The sequence below is a fragment of the Polistes dominula genome, unplaced genomic scaffold, assembly GCF_049000335.1.
Source record: "Polistes dominula isolate Pdom_NZ unplaced genomic scaffold, Pdom_raw_medaka contig_80, whole genome shotgun sequence".
Classification (NCBI taxonomy): Eukaryota; Metazoa; Arthropoda; class Insecta; order Hymenoptera; family Vespidae; genus Polistes; species Polistes dominula.
Genome location: NW_028301111.1, coordinates 1,732,501 through 1,754,260, shown reverse-complemented (window position 1 = coordinate 1,754,260; position 21,760 = coordinate 1,732,501). Strand labels below are relative to the sequence as shown.

The window sequence follows — 21,760 nt, the reverse complement described above, 5'->3', positions numbered from 1 at the left end:
TTATATATATACGAGTATGTACAAATAATTTTTTAAACTTAATACACTTTACACATTTTTACAAATTAATAATTACATTTTCAAATATGAACAATTTAACTTAAACATTTTTATGATACCTAAAAATTAATATACACCATTAATCCAACCTACCAATTTTTAAATTTATATATTGCATCAATTATTATTTATTAAATATTAAATTTCTTTTAAATCTAAACTAATCAATGCTTTATAAATTAAATTAAAAAAAAAAAATTGAAAGAATTAATAATTTAAAAATTAGTATATTGAATCAATTATTACATTAATAATATATTAAATTTATTTTTAAATCTAACTTAAATTTTAACATTAATTCTCTCTCTTTACAAATTAAATTTAAACAAAAAAAAATACTGAAAGAATTCATAAAATAATCCAAAGTACTTCATCAGAGTGATCTTGTCAACCATTAAAGAAAAAAAAAGAATCGAATGAATGACTGAAAATGAATCAAATGAAAAGCAGGTGACGATGATAACGATGATAATCATCATCGTCATCCAAATGAATTCTTAAGAGGAAAACAATGTTGAAATCTAGGTAGAGATGAATCAAAAGGATGCAACGTTTCCAATGACACTATTCTCGTTTACCATTGACGCTCTTGGGGGATTGGCTATTGACGTTGTTGGCTTCTTCTCATCCGTCGTTGACGGATACTGAAGTGATTAGTCCCTTTTGTGACCGACTATGTCACAGAATTGGATAATGGACGATCTACTATTATGGACTCTTGACTAAGTGGACCTAACCGTTTCCAATCTGGTACTCACTAATACTCACTCATACTCACTCACATTCATTTTTACTAACTCATTCTCATTTTATATCTATATTTCTATATTTGAATGACTATACCAATCTATCTTTCTCACTCTTTCTAACACTTATGACAAAATAGGTATAATATATATATATATACACATACAGTTTCCAATGTGGTACTCATTCACACTCACTCATACTCACTCATGCTCATTCTTATTAACTTATTTTCATTTTATATCTATATTTCTATATTTCAATGACTATAGTTATCTATTTTTCTCACTCTTTCTTACATTTATTAGAAAATAGGTATAACTTATTATATATATATATATATATATATACACACATACAGTTTCCAATGTGATACTCATTCACACTTACTCTTACTAACTACACTTCATTTTATTTCTATTTCTATTTCTATATCTATAAAACTATAGTAATCTATATTTCTTACTCTCTTACTCTTACATTTATTACAAAATAAGTATAACTTATATACATATGTAAACACACACCATTTTCAATCTGGTACTCACTTACACTCATTCATACAAATTCATACTAACTCATTGTCATTTTATATCTATATTTCTGTACCCATACAACTATAATGATCCATCTTTCTCACTCTTTCTTACACTTATGACAAAATAGGTATAACTTATATATATATATACACATACAGTTTCCAATGTGGTACTCATTCACACTCACTCATACTCATTCATACACATTCATACTAACTCATTCTCATTTTATATCTATATTTCTGATCTATCTTTCTCACTCTCTTACTCTTACACTTATTACAAAATGGGTGCAGCTTATATATATGCACATATACACAAGTACACATACGTTCATGTAATGTAATTTATGTATATATATATATATATATACATGTACACTCATACGTGTTTATAGTTTCGTCCTCCAGATATTTTTCTTATTCTACCATAACATTCGTTTTACCCTCCAAGTGACCACCGATCGACTATCATAACCAGCAAACTATCCAATCAAGTGAACCATACGAGGAAGATGACTCTCGATACGACAGTTCAACGATGGCTATGGTTCCATAAGGTTCCTAGCCAAAGAGATAAACCTACTCTTTATGAAAGTTCTTATCATTTTCCCCAAGGTCAACTCGAACAGATTCTAAAATCGATACAAATAAAAGAATTAAAAATACAAGTAAATACAAATTTCATTTGGATTATTATTGTGCTTGTTAATTGAACTTTTTTTTTTATTTGGAATATATATATATGTGTATATGTATACATTAGTGAAGTGTATGGGGGTTTGATATATGTGGGAATAATATTTATTTGAAATAGGGAATAACATAATATTCAACATGTGGAAAAAAGTAATCCTTTTTGGATTATTCATCGTTTATTCGATAAATCAATCGAATAAATGCAATGCTGCTAAAATTGTGAGTGCTTTATTGTACATTAATATTCTTAGTGTTTTAATTTAATTATTTAATAGATATATATCAAAATTTTATTTTTTTATTTTTTTTTATTAAATTCAATTATTTTTCCTTTTTTTTCAATTAAGTACGACCATTTTTATTATTATTAGATTCATTTTTATATGAAATTAGTATAAATTATAGGAAGTATGTATAATATTTAATCAATTAATTCTATATAGAGTTAATAATTTATTTATAGTTACTAAAATTAGTAAAATAATTTGTTTAATTAAATAACAATTATTTTTGCTTTACCCTATCACTTAAAATTATTTTTATTATTTTTAGTATTACATTTATTTCTATTTGAAATTAAGGTAGTTACAAAGTTTATAATCTAATCAATTAATTTGTTATAATAATCTAAACAATATTAATTTTTTTATTAAATAATAATTTTTTTTACTTTCCCTAACCCTTTACAATTATCTTTATTATTATTATTATTATTATTATTAAATTTATTTCTATATGAAATTAGTTTAAATTACAAGTTATGCATTATATTTAATCAATTAATTCTATATAATAATCTAACTATATTTATATATAATTAATAACTAATTTATAGTTATTATAATTAGTAAAATAGTGTTTCTTGATTAAATAACATTTTGTTGCTTCCCCCCCACCTCTTAAAATTATCTTTATTATTATTATTATTCTTAATAAATTCATTTCTATTTAAAATTAGAATACATTACAAAGTATATGATTTAATCAATTAATTTGATATAATAATACAAATTAGTTTTTTTTTTAATAATATTTTTTATTGCATACTCCCATCATTTGGGATTATCTTATTATTATTGTTATTAAATTGATTTGTATGTGAAATTAGGGTAGTTACAAAGTAAAAAGGAGTATCGATTTGAACGACATATACCATTACTCCGGACATCAGAACAAATTGCCGGAAAAAGTTATTCCTAGTAGTTATCACTTGAAAATCGAACCTTCTGTCGATAAAGGTACGTTCAAGGGTCAGGTTAAGATAAATTTAACATGTATGGATATACTGGATAGAATAACTGTCAATGCTCATCCGGATCTTCAAATATCCAGTGATGTAAAAATCAGAGAATTGCCATCAGAAAAAACGTAAGCTAACATTAAACAAACTAACAAATCAAAAAAAAAAAAATAAAAAATATACATTAATATATTAGCAACTATGTTCTTGCCATTTTTGTTTCAAATTTTCATTATTTTAAAAAATATTTCAAATCATTCGAAAGAGTATTTTTTGTTCTATTGAAATTTATGTTTTGGTTTTCATTTTTTTATGTTCGAATTAATTTTTGTTAATTTTCAGATTACTAAGTTTCCATTATTTATTTATAATTTTTTAAAAAATGTTTTTTAAAATTATTTTTTGAATTAATTGGATAAAGTACATTTTGTTCTATCAAAATCTACATTTTGGTTTTTATTTTACTATTCGAGTTAATTTATATTAATTTTCAAATTTTGTTTATTATAAAAGAAAAAACTTGTTACAAAAATTTAGTAAAAATAAAATGGCAGATACTTGGTTGCCAATTAAATATTTGGTTCAAACAATTATCACTTACAACAAAGTTGCAATTCCTTAACATTTGCCCCATTGATAATTTTGAATTGATTGAATAATTTTAATAATAATAATAATATTAATTGTTATAAATAAAGGGATGAAGATGGTCCAGTTCCAATGGAATTAAACGTTGCCAAAATTGAATTACCAACGTCAACAAAATATTGGCTAATCATACACTTGGAACAAATATTAAAAATAGGTAACAGAATTGAATTGCAGATTGATTACGTTGGTAATCTAACGACCAATAAAACTTCTGGATTATTTATGAACGAATACGTCGACTCAGATGGAAACAGGCAGTAAATAATTCATTTGATTTACATCATCCCATTCTCTCATTTTTTATTATTTTTTTTAATTTTTATTAATTAATTAAATTCATTTCATCAAAATTATTCAATTTTCAATCGTACGAAAAATTTCAACGTTATAAATCATTCGTTAAACGTTCAATTAAAAAGTTTCAAAGTTTTCATTTGAAATTGTCATTTTTATAAGAATAATTTCCCCCACTCCACCTATTCCAAATTTCAGCCATGTTTTTTACATTCATTTTTTTTAAATTTTTTTTTATTTTTGGTTTGTCTTTGTTTTCCTTTTTTCTTTTTGTTTCAAGTTTTAATTTGAAATTGTCGTTGTTATGGGAATAATTAACCCCACCACACTTACTTCAGATATCAGCCATGTTCTTTGCATTCATTTTATTTTTTATTTTTTGTTTTGTTTTTTTCTTTTCTAGCCAATTTATCGCAACTTATCTACGTATGAATCATGCTCAAGAAATGTTTCCCTGCTTGGTTGATCCACAATACAAGGCTAAATTTAAATTGAGCGTTAAACACTCGAGAACTGTCAAGTCCACGTCTAATACGCCATTGGAAACAATGACGAGTATGTAAGTATATATGTAATTGTTTAAACATTATCTTATAAACATATATATTATAATAACTTAATATTATAACAATCGAAACGTTTATTTTGTATTTGACAATGACCAGTGTCCATTTTCTTTTTAATTACAATTAATTTAAAATTGTAAATGTTATTAAGGTCAATAATAAATTAAAAAAAAGAATATATTTAATCTTTGAACTGTTACGAACGCATATATGCGTTTAGTAAATTTGCTAAAGTGAATGATTAATGAATATAAGTGTTTTTTTCAATATTAATCTAAAAATAATTGTTATCAAAAGTTTTGACAAAAAAATAAATAAATATAAAAATATAAAATCAAAATAATTGTTGGTAAAAGTTTTGTCAAATGAAAATTATAGAATAACAAACAAAAATATTATATTATTAAATATTATTTTATTATTAAAATCTAATTAATAATATTAATCAACGAAAAAAATCATATTAATTTAATAAACAATCCATTTTTACTAAACACTTTAGTTAAAAATATTCAAAAAATTGAAATGAAATAATTTCCACTTTCAAAATAAAATAAACGGTTCAATTGTTGTCCCCTATTGGTCGTAAGTTACCAATCACGTGACAAACATTAACATGGCGCTGCGATCGTAAGTCACGTGATAGGTGACAATACGAAACTCAAAAATGAATTATAAAATAATTAAATAATCACAAAATATTTGTAATATTTCTTCTTGGACAAAGAAATAATTAATTTTAATTAAATTATTGAAATATTGAACATTATTGTTTCGCATATTTATCAAGAAACAAATAATAACTTATATTTTATGTTAATTAAAATTATTATGGTTTCTTTTTAAGATCCGAAGAACCTGATATGGTTTGGAGTCATTTCACAGAAACACCTGAAATGTCAACCTATCAGTTAGCACTTGTCGTGTCAGATTTTGATCATATCGTACCTAACCTACAAATTGATGAGATCGATGGAACCAAACTCGACATTAAAATATGGGCTAGAAGCGAATATTTGGAAACATTGAAAAATGTACCGGATAAAATAGTTCGCATTATGAACTATTTGCAAAAATATTTCAATTGTTCTATTGGTTTAACTAAACTTGACATTATGGCTATTCCTATGTTCAATGCTGTCAAAGCATCTGACAGTTGGGGTCTCATGTTTTTCAAGTACATTTCTTTTATTCACTTATTTTAATTTATTTTTTTTTATTTTTTTTTTTTTTTTTTTTTTACTTTTGAACGTGTACATGTAATATAAAATATTATTTAATTTGTATTGATTTAATATTTTTTATTTTTTATTTTTTAGAGAAAGTGAATTAAGAAGCTCATTAATTTGGAATACAGCATATGAATTAATTTATCAATGGATAGGACAATACATAACACCATATTCATGGAATGATGCACCTGTTAGCAAGACGATTAATTCTTTTCTCGCATCGTTGACCACCGTTGACGTAAGTTTTTTAATTAATTAATCATTTGTTAATAAATAACAAATATATGTTGTATTTTTATATCAATTATTTTACAATGAAAATCATCAACACTAAATGTACCTGTTTCTATCACGAAAAGTGTACTTTTTGAATAAAAAAGTGAAAGTTTTTAGAAAAGTCACCAGATTAGTTACTAGAGTAGTTATCAAAATACTCACCAGAGTGATCACTTGTAGTTATCAAAATACTCACCAGAGTGATTTTCTAGCTGAACTTAGATGTGTTATTTAATTTTGTATTTATTTAAAAGATTAAAACGATAAATAATTGATAGATCAATCCTGACGAAATGGAAGGAAAATGGCCGATGACAATACTTTATTCACTTTACTATGAATTTGGAAAAACCGTCCCATTTTCAAGAGTGGCTGGTATCAGGTATGAAGCAATAGCAGCCAAAGGTAAATCAAAAATTCCTTATTATTTATTAATAATAATTAAATTAATAATCAATTTTAAATAAATATAACGAGTCACAAAAGTATTTACGTAAACATGTAAATTCAAAATATTAATAATAATTTTTATTTATATTTGTATATCGCAATATTTAAAGTTTTTTTATGAGCAGAAACCATTTTTTTAGGATTTATTGCAAAATTTAATTAAAATTTGATTTTAAAATTTCATTTGAAAATTGATCAGTGCAAAAATATAATTAAATAATAATAACAAAATATTATTTATTATCGGCCCATTACCGGCATTTATTATCGGCCCATTACCGGCATTTATTATCGGCCCATTACCGGCATTTATTATCGGCCCATTACCGGCATTTATTATCGGCCCATTACCGGCATTTATTATCGGCCCATTACCGGCATTTATTATCGGCCCATTACCGGCATTTATTATCGGCCCATTACCGGCATTTATTATCGGCCCATTACCGGCATTTATTATCGGCCCATTACCGGCATTTATTATCGGCCCATTACTGGCATTTATTATCGGCCCATTACTGGCATTTATTATCGGCCCATTACCGGCATTTATTATCGGCCCATTACCGGCATTTATTATCGGCCCATTACCGGCATTTATTATCGGCCCATTACCGGCATTTATTATCGGCCCATTACCGGCATTTATTATCGGCCCATTACCGGCATTTATTATCGGCCCATTACCGGCATTTATTATCGGCCCATTACTGGCATTTATTATCGGCCCATTACCGGCATTTATTATCGGCCCATTACCGGCATTTATTATCGGCCCATTACCGGCATTTATTATCGGCCCATTACCGGCATTTATTATCGGCCCATTACCGGCCGATTATACAGATTACAATAAAAAAAACTGCTTGAATAAACAATGAAAGAGAAAGGGATTGAACAAGATAAGAATCGTCCGTGCGCGCCGAACGCTCAGGAAAGCGGTCCGAGGTAGTTACGTTCGGACACCAAAAATGTAGTTAGAGACATCGGATCTTTTTGAAATTTTAACACAATATTTCTACATATATATACATTCGAAAAATGTAAAAAAAAAAAAAAAAAATTTTTTTAAATTGCAGAGTAGAAGGTCCCCTTAAATTAATTTTTGGTTTTTTTTTTTATCAACTATATCAAACTTTACTTCCCTTTATAATAATAATAATAACAATAAAATGTTATTTATTGCAAATAATAATTATATTAATTTAATAAAATATGTAATAATTTTTAAAATATATATTACTGTATAAAAAAATAATTATTATTTTAAATAAATAAATTGAAACAATAAGAATACTTTTGTAACTCTAATTACAAATACATTGACAAATATTATTTTTATTAACTTAACAATTTTTTTTTTTTATTCAATTTGATTTTAGCTGAATTGGTATTTCGAATGTTCAATTACACGTTGGGAAAGGATGTATTTCGCGAAGGAGTTAGAAACTTTATACAACAGCAACGTGATGAAAAGTAATTGATTTAATTAATTACAAAAAAAACCTCCTCTCTCTCTCTCTCTCTCTCTCTCTCTCTCTCTCTCTCTAAGAAACAGATTTAAATTGAACTCATTAAAATACTCGATAAATTAACGATGAAAACGAGAGAAACAAATTTATATTCCCTCGATGATCAATAACAATTACGTTTTAAATAATTAATTGAACTATCAGTATCAATTTTCTCATCGTTTATATCAAAGTTTTTTTTTTTTTTTTTCAATTGAAATAGAAAAATAAAATGTGGATGGGTGGAGGAGAATCTTAAAAAACAAAATTTATTAATTAAACTAAATAATAATACTTGAATTAAATTTATTACAATAAATTAGGATAATAAATCGAGGACATTAAATTATTTTTGCAAATGAAATTTTTACAATTTTAAAAAACTTTAAAAAATATTTTTAAAAATTCCTAGAATTAAATTAATTACAATAAATTAGGTTAATAAATCAAGGATATCAAATTATCCTTGTGAATTAAATTTTTACAAACTTTATAAAAAAATAAAAAAAATAAAAATAAATTAATAATCTTAGAATGAAATTTATTACAATAAATAAATAAGCTATTAGTCGTTATTATATTAATTATTATTTATAATAATATTTAATATATAAATAAAACTGTAATCTTTAAAATATACCGTGTGTCTATCAAAATGAAAAAATCTGTTTCGTGGATAATTGAAAAATCTAAACAAAATATTATTTTTCTTTCTGTTTGTATTTTTTTTTTGTCTTTCGGATAAAATTATAAACAAATAAAAAACATATTTATAATAATAATAATTTTGATTCCTAATAGGGTACCAAGAGTATTCGTAGGTGAGGATATTTACAATCGTTTGAACGAGGCAGCAAGTGAAACGGCTAATTTACCAGAAGGACTCAACGTTTTTGGCATATCTACTACTTGGATCAGTTACGATAGATTGCCATTGGTCACGGTTATTCGCGATTACGAAAGTGGGGAAATTATTCTTAGCCAGGTGAGAAACAAAATACTTTGATTTCAACAAAAGAATATCTTCCTTTTTTTTATATTTTTTTTTTTTTCATTCTCATTCTCATTCTCATTCTCATTCTCATTCTCATTCTCATTCTTATTCTCATTCTTTTATTCTCATGGACATATAACAGTGTGTATGTGTGTGTGTGTATGTGTTATATCGAATTAAATCATTCGTACTTTTTTGTTTTCTTGTTTCTCATTGAAAATAAGAAATAATGACATTTAAATCATTCATAATCTTTCATGATAAATCATTATGCTTTTGTTTTTACCTGATTTTGTAAAAAATTATGTACTCGTTATGACAATTGTTTGTTTGTTTGCTTTGTTTTGTTTTGTTTGGTTTGTGAGTGTTTGTTCATTCATTTTTATTAATAATTAGTAGTCATTTAAAAATGACAATCATTTTTTCTTTTTTTTTTTTTTTTAATTATCTTTGTTTCGTTCATTTGTTTTTGTAACTGTAAATATATACACACATAAATATTATTAATTTACATATAATTTTATATTTTTTTGTTTTTAATGTTGTATGACGAAGTAAAAAAATTATTAAAATAAAGGGATACAAATTTGAAGAAAAAAAGAAGAAGAAGAAGAAGAGAAGAACAAATTTGAGAAATATTTTAATAATAAATATTAAATATTATATAAAATAAAAATATGTTAATAATAAATTACTCAATTTTGATGGAATTTATATAAAAATTAGAATTAACATTCATCTACCAATAACACTAAAAATAATTCTATGGTCAGTTACATTAAAAAATTAAAAATAAAAAAAATTTATGTTATTCTGAAATAAATTAAATTTACTATTATAAAAGAATCATCGATATTATTAATAATTTTAATAATAAATATTAAATATTATATAAAATAAAAATATGTTAATAATAAATTACTGAATTTTATGAATGTTTTATAAAAATTAGAATTAGCATTCTTCTACCAAGAACATTAAAAATAATCCTATGGTCAGTTACATTAAAAAATTAAAAATTAAAAAAATTTAGGCTATTTAAAAAAATAAATTAAATTTACTATATGAATATATTATATAAATAATATATATATAAATATATAGAAAAATACAGACATTTAAAAATATATTATAAAAAATATTATAAATTCAATTATTATTATATTAAATTAATTATAAATATATATAGAAAAATATGTGATGTGTGTATGTGTGTGTGTGTTTGTCATGTATCTCATAAAACACTTCAAATTAAAAAATGTGATTATGCGAACAGGATAGTATAATAATACCATAAGTGAAAGAGAGATAGAAATAACGAAACAAGTGAACGAAGTAAAAAAGAATTTACTTATGTAATCTTTATCCTCCAATCAATTAAATACGTAATAAAAACCCCGTAGAAGGGAGCTGCATGTTGCGTTGTTCGCGGAAAAAAAAAAGAAAAAGAAAAAAAAACGAAACTATGATTATGAGCATGAACGTTAAAACAGTAGTAATCGTTTAACCAACTCATACAAATAAACAAAAGAACACAGACACACCCAACACACAATATATATAATATGTAAAAATATCTTAACATCACTCATTTCTTATCACTATCTTTCTCTATAAATAAAAAAAAAAATGAAAAAAAAAAATGAAAAAAATCTTATGCGAATACGCAAGAACATATGCGTAATACGTAATTGCATATAAGTGCATATAAGTGCATATAAACGCATATATAAATCCATTGAGTATATCTTTTTCTGATTGTAAGATTATTCATAGATAAAAGAAGAATAGAAACAATTCATTCTAACCTAAAAATTACCATTACTAACCTAACGAGTCAATTAATTGTTTTTCTTTTTTTATTTTTTTTTTGAGATTAATGATAATGTATCGGTTGTAAATAGATGTAAATTGTAAAAAAAAGAAAAAAAAATGATTGTAAAAGATTGTAATTACACATGTTTACAGAAAATTTACATGAGAGAACCACCACCACCATCTAACAATAAAGTACCAGCACAATGGGACATACCGATTATTATATTACCAGAAACTGAATTGGATCATTGTGTGACTTCTTTTGATACTAAACCATATGTATGGTTGACCAAAGGAAACGAACAGAAAAATGTTACGGTCAAAGATGTCGCTAGTAAAGATCATTTTATTATTGTTAATCCTGAAGAAATAGGTTAGTTTTTTCAATTTTATATTATAATTAATTCATGATCAATTAAATTGCAATATACAATTGCAATACAATTACAATATACTTTATATTGCAATTTAATCATAATCAATTAAATTAAAATATACAATTGCAATACAATTACAATAGACTTTATATTGCAATTTAATCATAATCAATTAAATTACAATATACAATTGCAATACAATTACAATAGACTTTATATTCCAATTTAATCATAATCAATTAAATTAAAATATACAATTGCAATACAATTACAATAGACTTGATATTGCAATTTAATCATAATCAATTAAATTAAAATATAAAATTGCAATACAATTACAATAGACTTGATATTGCAATTTAATCATAATCAATTAAATTAAAATATACAATTGCAATACAATTACAATAGACTTTATATTGCAATTTAATCATAATCAATTAAATTAAAATATAAAATTGCAATACAATTACAATAGAATTTATATTGCAATTTAATCATAATCAATAAAATTACAATACAATTGCAATACAATTAAAAATAAAATAAAATAAAATTAAAAATGAATACCTAATTTGTTCGTAGGAATGTTCCCAGTGAATTACGATCCGTGCAATTGGAAAAAGATATCGCAATTTTTGCAAGGAAAACAACGTGAAAATATTCCAGTATTGACCAGAGCAAAATTATTGCACGATTCATGGAATTTGGCATATGCCGGTGAACTATGTTTTGCAATAGCATTGAACATGACTCTGTTCTTGAAAGAAGAAAGAAGTCACGTCGTTTGGGAACCTGTATTTACTATGATCGATCATATTGGTAAACGTATCGAAGGATCTGACGTATATTATAAATTTGAGGTATGTATAAATATTATATTTTTCAAAAACTATAATAAATCTTCTTTTCAAAAATTAAATAATAACAATAAATATATTTGTACTCAAATTTTTCAATCTAAAATCAAAATTCACATTTTTTATTTATCCTAATAAAATATAATTAATATATAAATTGTTATTAATATTAATAATATTATTATTATTAATATATAATTTGGAAAATAATTTATTTTATTGATTTATTAATTTATTATTTAATAATTTAATAATTTTAATAATTAATATAAATATAAAAAGAAAATATATTTTATTTATTAAATACAAATTAATTTAATAAATAAGAATATATTAAATTAGAATATAATACAAATAATACATAATAATTAATAATAATAATATAATTTAATTAAACAAAACATAAATTAATTATAATTTATTATTGTTTATGTATTATTAATTTATTTAATTAATTTATGATTTAGGCTTATATTCGTAGCCTATTGAAACCACTTTACGAGGAATTAGGTGACAAACCACAACCAAACGAACCATCATGGAAGGTTCACATACGTGGTTTAGCTAAAAACTTTTTATGTCGTGCTGGTTACGAACCATGTGTCAAAGAAGCTAGAGAACAATTTAACAAATGGTTGATGGAACCAGAACCCGATAAAGGAAATCCGTAATTATCAAAAAATTCCTTTCTTATTCAACTAAGTGTCAATGATAAAATATTAATTATATTTATTTTAATAATTTAAATAATATTCTAGGGTTGCCAACGAATACATTTGTCCAGTATTTAAATGGGGTACCAACGAGGAATGGGAATTTGGATTACAAAGGGTTATTAATTTCCCATTAAACAGTCCTGAAAGAAAACAAAATGAACGTACCTATCTTTTGAAAACTTTAGCTGGTTGTCCTAAAGATAGTTACAAAATTCAAAGGTAAATAATTATTTAATAATATTTATAATAAAATGAAACACCCGTTATAAAGAGTATGGTTTATATTAATAATAATAATTTCGTATTTAATTATATATATATATATATAATTTATTTTTATTTTTTATTATTTAGTGGTTATTTAAGTCTTTAGGTTCTGTAAATTTTCAATAGATGGTGCTCTATTAGAATTCAATTATTTGGCTATATTCACGTTGTACATTTTTTCAGATTAATTTAATTGCATTTATAATATTACAATTTATTTTAATTTATTATATTTAAATACTTTTAATAAATTAATTAAATATTAATAAATTATTAATTAATTTATTAACGTTGGCAATTAATAAAGTTATTTTTTATTTATCATTCAGAGGTTATCTAGGTCTCCAGATTCTACAAATTTCCAATAGATGGCACTGTATTACAATTCAATTATTTCAATTAATTCACATCACACATTTCTTTCAGATTAATTTAACTGCATTAAACATTATATAAATTCATTTCATATTTATAACATTATTATATAATAATAATATTAATTTCATTAATTAAATAAATTTCAGGTTGTTAAACGTAACGATACTCGATCAAAACGATAATTTCACGGATTCCGATATTCACCTGATATTCAACATGTTAACCGGTGGTGTAGCAGGTTACACAACACTATTCAATTTCTTAGCTGAACATTGGGACACAGTTCAACGAAGATTTGAAGATAAAAATCACTTATGGGACGGTATAATTAATTCGGCAACGTCATCGTTCAAAACCCAAGAGGGATACAACATGGTATCGGAATTGTATCAAAATCGTAACGGTCAATTTGATTCGGCCAATAACATTATACAAGAAGCATTGGAAAATATCAAATTGGAAACTAAATGGCGAGATGACAATTTTCCAGTAATCGAAGCTTGGTTGGATGAAAATCTTGCGGAAAATCAATCCCCATATTATAACGTTGATGAAAATATTTCTATTACTAATATTAACACCATTATCACCACTACGACACAACCATAAGCCATCACCCAATAGCGGGATGATAGAACAAATTTCATTTGTTTTTGATTAATATGTGTAAACTATTAACATAATTTTCATCCTAATGCTTCTTTCCCTTCTATTTGTTTTTTTTTTTTTTTTTAATATTATTTTTGCTAATATTTTTATTTGCTTATTACACACACACACACACACGCACATATATATACATACTATATTGTATAAACAATTAATAGTTTCATCGTAAATGCTTTTATTTTGTTAAATTGTTGTTGTTGATATTGTTTTGTTTTTGTTTTGTTTATTTGTTTGATTGAGACACTTTTTTTCTTGCATACACACATATATAGACAGATACATATATACATATAGGACACATATTACACGTAAATTCTTTTTCTATTTTTTCTTTTTTGCAAAATATTTTCATAATCGAAATTCCGCGGGAAAAAATTATGGAAAATATTGAGGTCAATTGATGTCGTTAGTTTAAATATAGATTATACATACAAGTAAGTGCTGAACTACGTATGTATATGAGGCATTGGAATACCACGAGCTTCATTACAACGTGTTCCAAATACCCGATATTAATGTCATTCCGCGTGATTTCAATAATACCATTCCCGTATTAGACACGTAGAGAGCGTTGTCCCTTGGTGATAATAATATGACGCATTTTATTATTATTAATATTATTATTATTATTATTATTATTAATATAATATATATATATGTAGATTTTATTTTATTTATGTAAAGAACAAAATATATCAAAAAAAAAAAAATAAATAAATAAATAGATAGCAAAGTTCCTATTGTTGAAAGAGAAAAAAAAACAAATTAATTTCTTCTCGTATATATATATATTTTTATTTTATGTTAAAAATGTGTATTAATTTTTAATTATAATAAATGTTATTATTATTATTATTATTATTAATATTATTATTATTATTATTATTATTTTTATTGTTTTATTAAATTAAATAAATGAATTATTGATTGAAAATTAATAAATGTTAAATTGTTTCTTTTTTTTATCAGCAAGTTTTTTTTTATTTAAATTCAACATTTATTGTTTATATACATTTATTAAAACTTATTTTAATTGATTATCGTTTTTATTGACGAATGGTAAGTGAAAATTTGGATGAAATCTATTTTATCGATTAAAATCTACCTTATCTGTAGAAAATGTGACTTTCTTTACCAACTGAGTTTTGCAATGATTTTTTTATTCAAAAAAAAAAAACAAAAGAGAAACATCGAATAACAAAAAATAAAAACTTTGAATTTTGCATTCATCACAAAAATTAAAAAAAAAAAGAAATACATTGAATAATAATAAAAAGAAATTTTGAATTTGCCTTTAATTACAAAAGTTACAAAAAATAAAATAAAAATAAATTATTACTTATTATTTATTAAATTATTATTAATTATTATTTATTCAAAAAAAAAATAAATACATAAATTAATAGAATTTATTCCTAATATTCATAGATATATATTTAAAATGTATTTGCAATAATACAAATTAATATTTGTATTAAAATTACAACTGTAATAAAAAAATAAAAAAAATTATTAAATATTAAAAAAAATAACACAGTTTTAAAACAACCATAAACACATTGAAACTTTTAACATTTTTTCACATTAACTTCCAATTTTTAATGACTCACACAAGAATTATCTAAATTCTAAGAAACGGCAAACAAAAACAGGACGGATTTTAAAACCTTGGGAAAATTGAGAATAGAAAGAAACAGCATTAAGTTTGAACGATTATCATACACACATACACATACACACACACACACACACCTTTAAATCAACCCTCACTACCCCTCAATCTTCTCTCTCACCCCCTTGAAAGGTATGGGAACAACCATTTGTTCGTAAACACGAGTTTTCACTTCAACCGGTGGAATTCCATTATGATGAATCATAAAAATGATCAACGATTGAAGTTTGAGTAACGCATACATTTCTCCCTTTTGCAAAAAAAGAAAAGAATATCTCTTACGATAAAAAGAAAGAAAGGTAGCCAACTGTCATCTTAAGAGATAAATTTAGGATTATTTATGAGTATAAATAGAAAGAAAAAAATAGAAATATATATTTTTATCTCAATTCTTCTATGAAACGAATGATTCATATTTTATAATAGGTAACGTTTAAGTATAACACTTTAGAAAAGAACATTTTTTGGGATAAGTTTAAGAAGATATTTATAAAGATGAAGATAAACATTACTTTACTGTATTAAAAACTATTTAGGAATGGATAAGATAAGATAAAATCAAAGAAAGGAAGAAGATAAAAAAGGAACAATAGACACAACTTAAGATTTTTTTATAAAAATAAAATAAAATTTAAATCAATGTACTTTTTTGGGTATTTGTAATATTAAACTAATAATCCATACTTCATAATAATTCACTAATTATTATTAGAATGCTAATAATATTATTATTAATAAAATAGTATATAAACTATTATATTATAATAGAAGATGATAGAAAAGTATAAGAATTAGAAATTTAAAATTATTCATGAATGTAAAATAAAATTTAAGTAAATGTATTTTATAATAATTTTCCAACCAAACCGATAATCCATATTTTATAATAGTTACAACTATAATATTAGTTATATAATTACTATTAATAACACTAATAATACTATTATTAATATATATATATATATATATATATATATATATATATATATATATATATAATACTGTTGTAATATTATAATCTATTTCCTATTGTAATAATAGTATTACAATAGGAAAAGATATAAAACTAAAAATAGTCAACTTAAGGTTATTTATAAGTATAAAAATAAAATTCAAATAAATGTATTTTATCATAATTTTTCAACCAAACTAATAATCCATACTTCATAATAGTTATAACTATTATATTATTAGTTATATAATTATTATTACTACACTACAAATTAGTGTGACTATTATTATTAAAATTAATACTAATAATATTATTAATTAATATAATAGTAATAATTATTACAATAGAAACACTATAGAAATACATATAAAAATGACAATAGTCAATTTAAAATGATTTATAAATATAAAATAAAATTCAAACAAAATATATCTTATAACCAAACAATTACTTTGTTATATTAAAGACTACTGTAGACTAGATAAAATAAGATAAATTAATGAAATGTAAAGATGGAAAAGTTAACAACTTATAAGATAATTTACAAGTGCAAAACATAAAAATCAAACAAAATATATCTCATAATCAAACTATATTACTGTACTACATTAAAAACTACTGTAGACTAGATAATATAAGATAAATTGAAGAAATAATAAGATAGAAAAGTAACAACCATCAACTTAAGATATAAACTTAAGACTCATTTACAAGTATAACAATAAAATTCAAACAAAACATATCTTATCATAATTGTCCAACTCAAAAGAACGAAGATGATCCATAATACTTTATAATACTTCATAATACTCTTCATAATACTCTTCATAATACTTTATAATACTTCATAATACTAAGAACGTTTAAACCTAACACTACAAAACAAAGAAAAAGAATATTAAAGATAAATTTAAGAAGATTTACTTTAACAATGAGATAACTTTACTACTTTCATATTAGAAACTACTCTTTCTCTATCTCTCTCTCTCTCTCTCTCTCTCTCTTTCTCTCTCTCTATAAAAAAAACAAAACAAAGAACAGATAACATAAGATAAATCAAAAGAAGAAAGAAAGAAACATAGTCAAGAAAAAAGAAAGGATAGAAAAAGGATAGACAAAATTGAAGAAGAGGGGATGGTTCCCAAACCCTCTCTCCTTCTTATAAAGGTTTGAATTCCTTAGGTCAGTCATTAGGACGGTATACCTGTGTCTACAATCTTTTGTAGACCTGTTACCTTTAACAATACTTCGACCGACAAGTGTTTTCGTATCTGATTGACCCATCTTTTTAGGACTACCCATAGACTTCTCTCTCTCTCTCTCTCTCTCTCTCCCTCTCTCTTTCCCTCTCTCTCTCTCCAACAAACGACTAATTTTTCTTCCAGCTAACGATCTTCCTATATACCTGACACACACTCTAACACACTCATACTCACATTTAAACTCACATTTAGACTCACAGTCAAACTTACACATTCTCATTCACTCCTTTACTAATAACAGTCGCATCATTTTACTCATTTTTATTCCCTAATTGTATTTTTCTTTCTTTCTTGTTTGATTTTTTGTTTGTTTTTTTGTTTCTCTTCCCCTAAAATCACCTTCACATTCACACATATTCATTCTTTTACTAATACTCACATCAATTTACTCAATCTTGATACTCTAATTCTATTTTTCTTTCTTTTCTGTTTGATTTTTTGTTTCTCTCTCTCCTAAAATCATCTTCACATTCACACATATTCATTATTTTACTAATACTAACATCAATTTACTCAATCTTGATACTCTAATTCTATTTGTCTTTCTTTCTCTTACTTGTTGATTTGATTTTTTGTTTTTCTTTCTCTCAAACTCATACTCAAACCCACACTCTCACACTCAAACATATTCATTCGTTTACTAACACTTACATAACTTTATTCATTTTTAATTTCTAATTTTATTTTACCTTCTTAATCTTTCTTTTATGTTTGATTTTATTTTTATTTTTATCTCAAACTCACACTCAAACATATTCATTCCTTTACTAACACTTATATAACTTTATTCATTTTTAATTTCTAATTTTATTTTACTTTCTTTATCTTTCTTTCTTTCTTGTTTCCTCTTATTTGTCTTTATCTTTCTCTTTCTATCTTTTTCTCTCTTTCTTACTGTTTCTTTTTCTCAGTTGGTCCACTTTAGTTCTAATTTTTGTTCAATCTTTTGATCTAAACCACCACTTACTTTCCTTAAATCTTATTTAAACATGATTTCTTACACTATAATATAGTGTAAAAGGAAACAAATACCATGAAATCATTCGTTTTCTACAAACAAACATACATACAAACATACAATAGTATTTTACTTGATTGGATGGAAAGGTGAAGGATGAGAAATCCTATCAAATTTTTTTACATCAATTTATTATTTTCTAATCTTTGTTAAAAAGAAATAGAAGAAGAAGAAGAAGAAGAAGAATTTTTTGAGTCTGTTAGATTGGTCCCATCACGAATGAATTACTATAGCCATGGTGGTATTATCCTATACTTCAGGGTGATCCAGCTTTCATAGTTAATGCTCACCACCACCATGCAGACTTGTATCTTCTACTTGGAAGACCACCTATGGCGAAAAAAAACCTTCGACAAAAATCTTCTTCTTCTGCTTCTTCTTCGAGGAATGGTTTTACTAAATACTAAATTCTCTTTCTCTTTCTATTCTTTGACTTTTTGTTTCTCCACTTTCTTTTTCTTGTTTTTTCTTTTTTGTTTGTTTCTTTTTTCTTTCTATCTTTTCAAAGAAAGCGTGTGTGTATCTTTCAAACACTCGTAAAAATTCAATGGGTCATTCGAATTAATGAAAAGAAACAAATTCAATTAAATACCCATAGATATATTGTTAAATTCTTCGAATATTATTATACCAATTTGTAATATTGTTTTTTTTTTTATGGTTACTATAATTTGATTTATGGTTATTTGATAATTATGTTACATACTTATCAATAATTTTTTTATTATTAATATTGTTATGATTAGAAAATTGTTAAATATTTGTATACCAACTTGTAATATTATTTTTTATGGTTATTATAATTTGATAATTATCTTATATACTTATCAATAGTTTTATTATTATTATTATTATTAATTATTATTATTATAATAATGATCATTATTTGTAATTAAAATAATAATACGTAATCAAATATAAATCCTCTAAACTATATTCCTTGTTTTTCTTACTTAACAATCAAATATTCCAATGTATAATCTTATGATTATTTATTTAAAAAAATTATAAAGTAAAATTAATTTCAAAAAATTATACGAACGAACAAACATAAATACATCACTGTATCTTTACTCATTCAAGATTACACATTTATATTCCCATCAATAAACATAACTGGATAGCTTAGAAATATTATCAAGAATAATTAGCCGAAGAAGAAGAAGAAGAAGAAGAAAAAGTAATAAAAAAAAATAAAATAAATAAACAGAAAACGAGTTAATGAAAGATTCATTTAATTAAAGAACTCTCTTGAAATTCCTTTCAAAAAAAAAAAAAAAAAAGGAAAAAAAAAGCAATGAAGCAAATCTTCATCAATTTCTGAGTATCATCGATAAAATACAACCAAAGTCCCATCACCATAATCATCATAATCTCATAATCATCATCGATTATTTCCATGAAGATGTTTTTTAAGCTATATAAAAATATAAAATAAAAAAAGAAAGTAAGAAAGAATTATTTTGTAACATTTTAAGACAATATTAATATTAAATTATAATATAATATTAATATTAAATTACAATACAATTATAATACAATTTTTAAATTAAAAAACAATAATAAAAATTATTGTGTAGCATTTTAAGACAATATTAATATTAAATTATAATATAATATTAATATTAAATTACAATACAATTATAATACAATTTTTAAATTAAAAAACAATAATAAGAATTATTGTGTAGCATTTTAAGACAATATTAATATTAAATTATAAATTTACAATGTTAATATTAAATTACAATACAATTATAGTACAATTTTTAAATTGTTGTATAGCATTTTAGGACAATATTAATATTAAATTATAAATTTACAATATTAATAATAAATTATAATATAATATTAATATTAAATTATAATACAATTGTAATAAAGTTTTTAAATTTTTTAAATTATAAAACAATATTAAGAATTATTGTGTAACATTTTAACACAATATAATAATATTATATATATTAAATATTATATCATTATTATTAAATTATAATTTTGTAATAATACCATTGATTATAATTAACAAAAAAAAAGAAACAAAAAAAATGATTGAATACCAATAATAATAAATCAATAACAAAATATAAATATACGATAAATAAAACACAAAACAATAATATAATAATAATAATAATAATAATAATAATTTATAAACAAAACATATGATAAACTAATAAAAACATAAGAAACTATATTTATAAGAAATAAAACGTAAATGAACTTTATAGAAAGGGAAACTTGAAGAAAATGAAAGGAATACCTCCTTCCCCCTTTCTCCCTCCCCCACCACTTCCCCCTATCCATCATTATAGTTTCTCGTTGTACATATACATAATGTAATAATAGTAGTGTATGCCTGTCCTCTGAAGAATAGATAAGATGGGTTGGGATATAAGAAGAATACGAGAGTTTGCTAATGTTCCATCGTGCAACCTCTCATTTCCCTCCTACTGCAATCAACGGCATTTAAGTCTGGGTTCCAAGCGTTTAAGCATTTAGCCAGCTTCCGC

General features: G+C 23.6%; 1 protein-coding gene across 1 annotated transcript; it reads left to right on the top strand.

The window, feature by feature from the left end:
- The first annotated feature begins 1,862 nt into the window (after positions 1-1,862).
- LOC107071682 (aminopeptidase N) lies at positions 1,863-15,079 on the top strand. Its single transcript, XM_015330880.2, has 15 exons — positions 1,863-2,016; positions 2,163-2,263; positions 3,153-3,412; positions 3,983-4,192; positions 4,633-4,788; positions 5,643-5,972; positions 6,115-6,265; positions 6,582-6,708; positions 8,136-8,229; positions 9,066-9,249; positions 11,227-11,449; positions 12,039-12,316; positions 12,781-12,980; positions 13,072-13,248; positions 13,821-15,079. Exons 2-15 carry the CDS (start codon positions 2,183-2,185, stop codon positions 14,281-14,283), a joined length of 2,934 nt encoding a protein of 977 aa, XP_015186366.1. The 5' UTR covers positions 1,863-2,016; positions 2,163-2,182; the 3' UTR covers positions 14,284-15,079.
- The last annotated feature ends 6,681 nt before the right edge of the window (positions 15,080-21,760 follow it).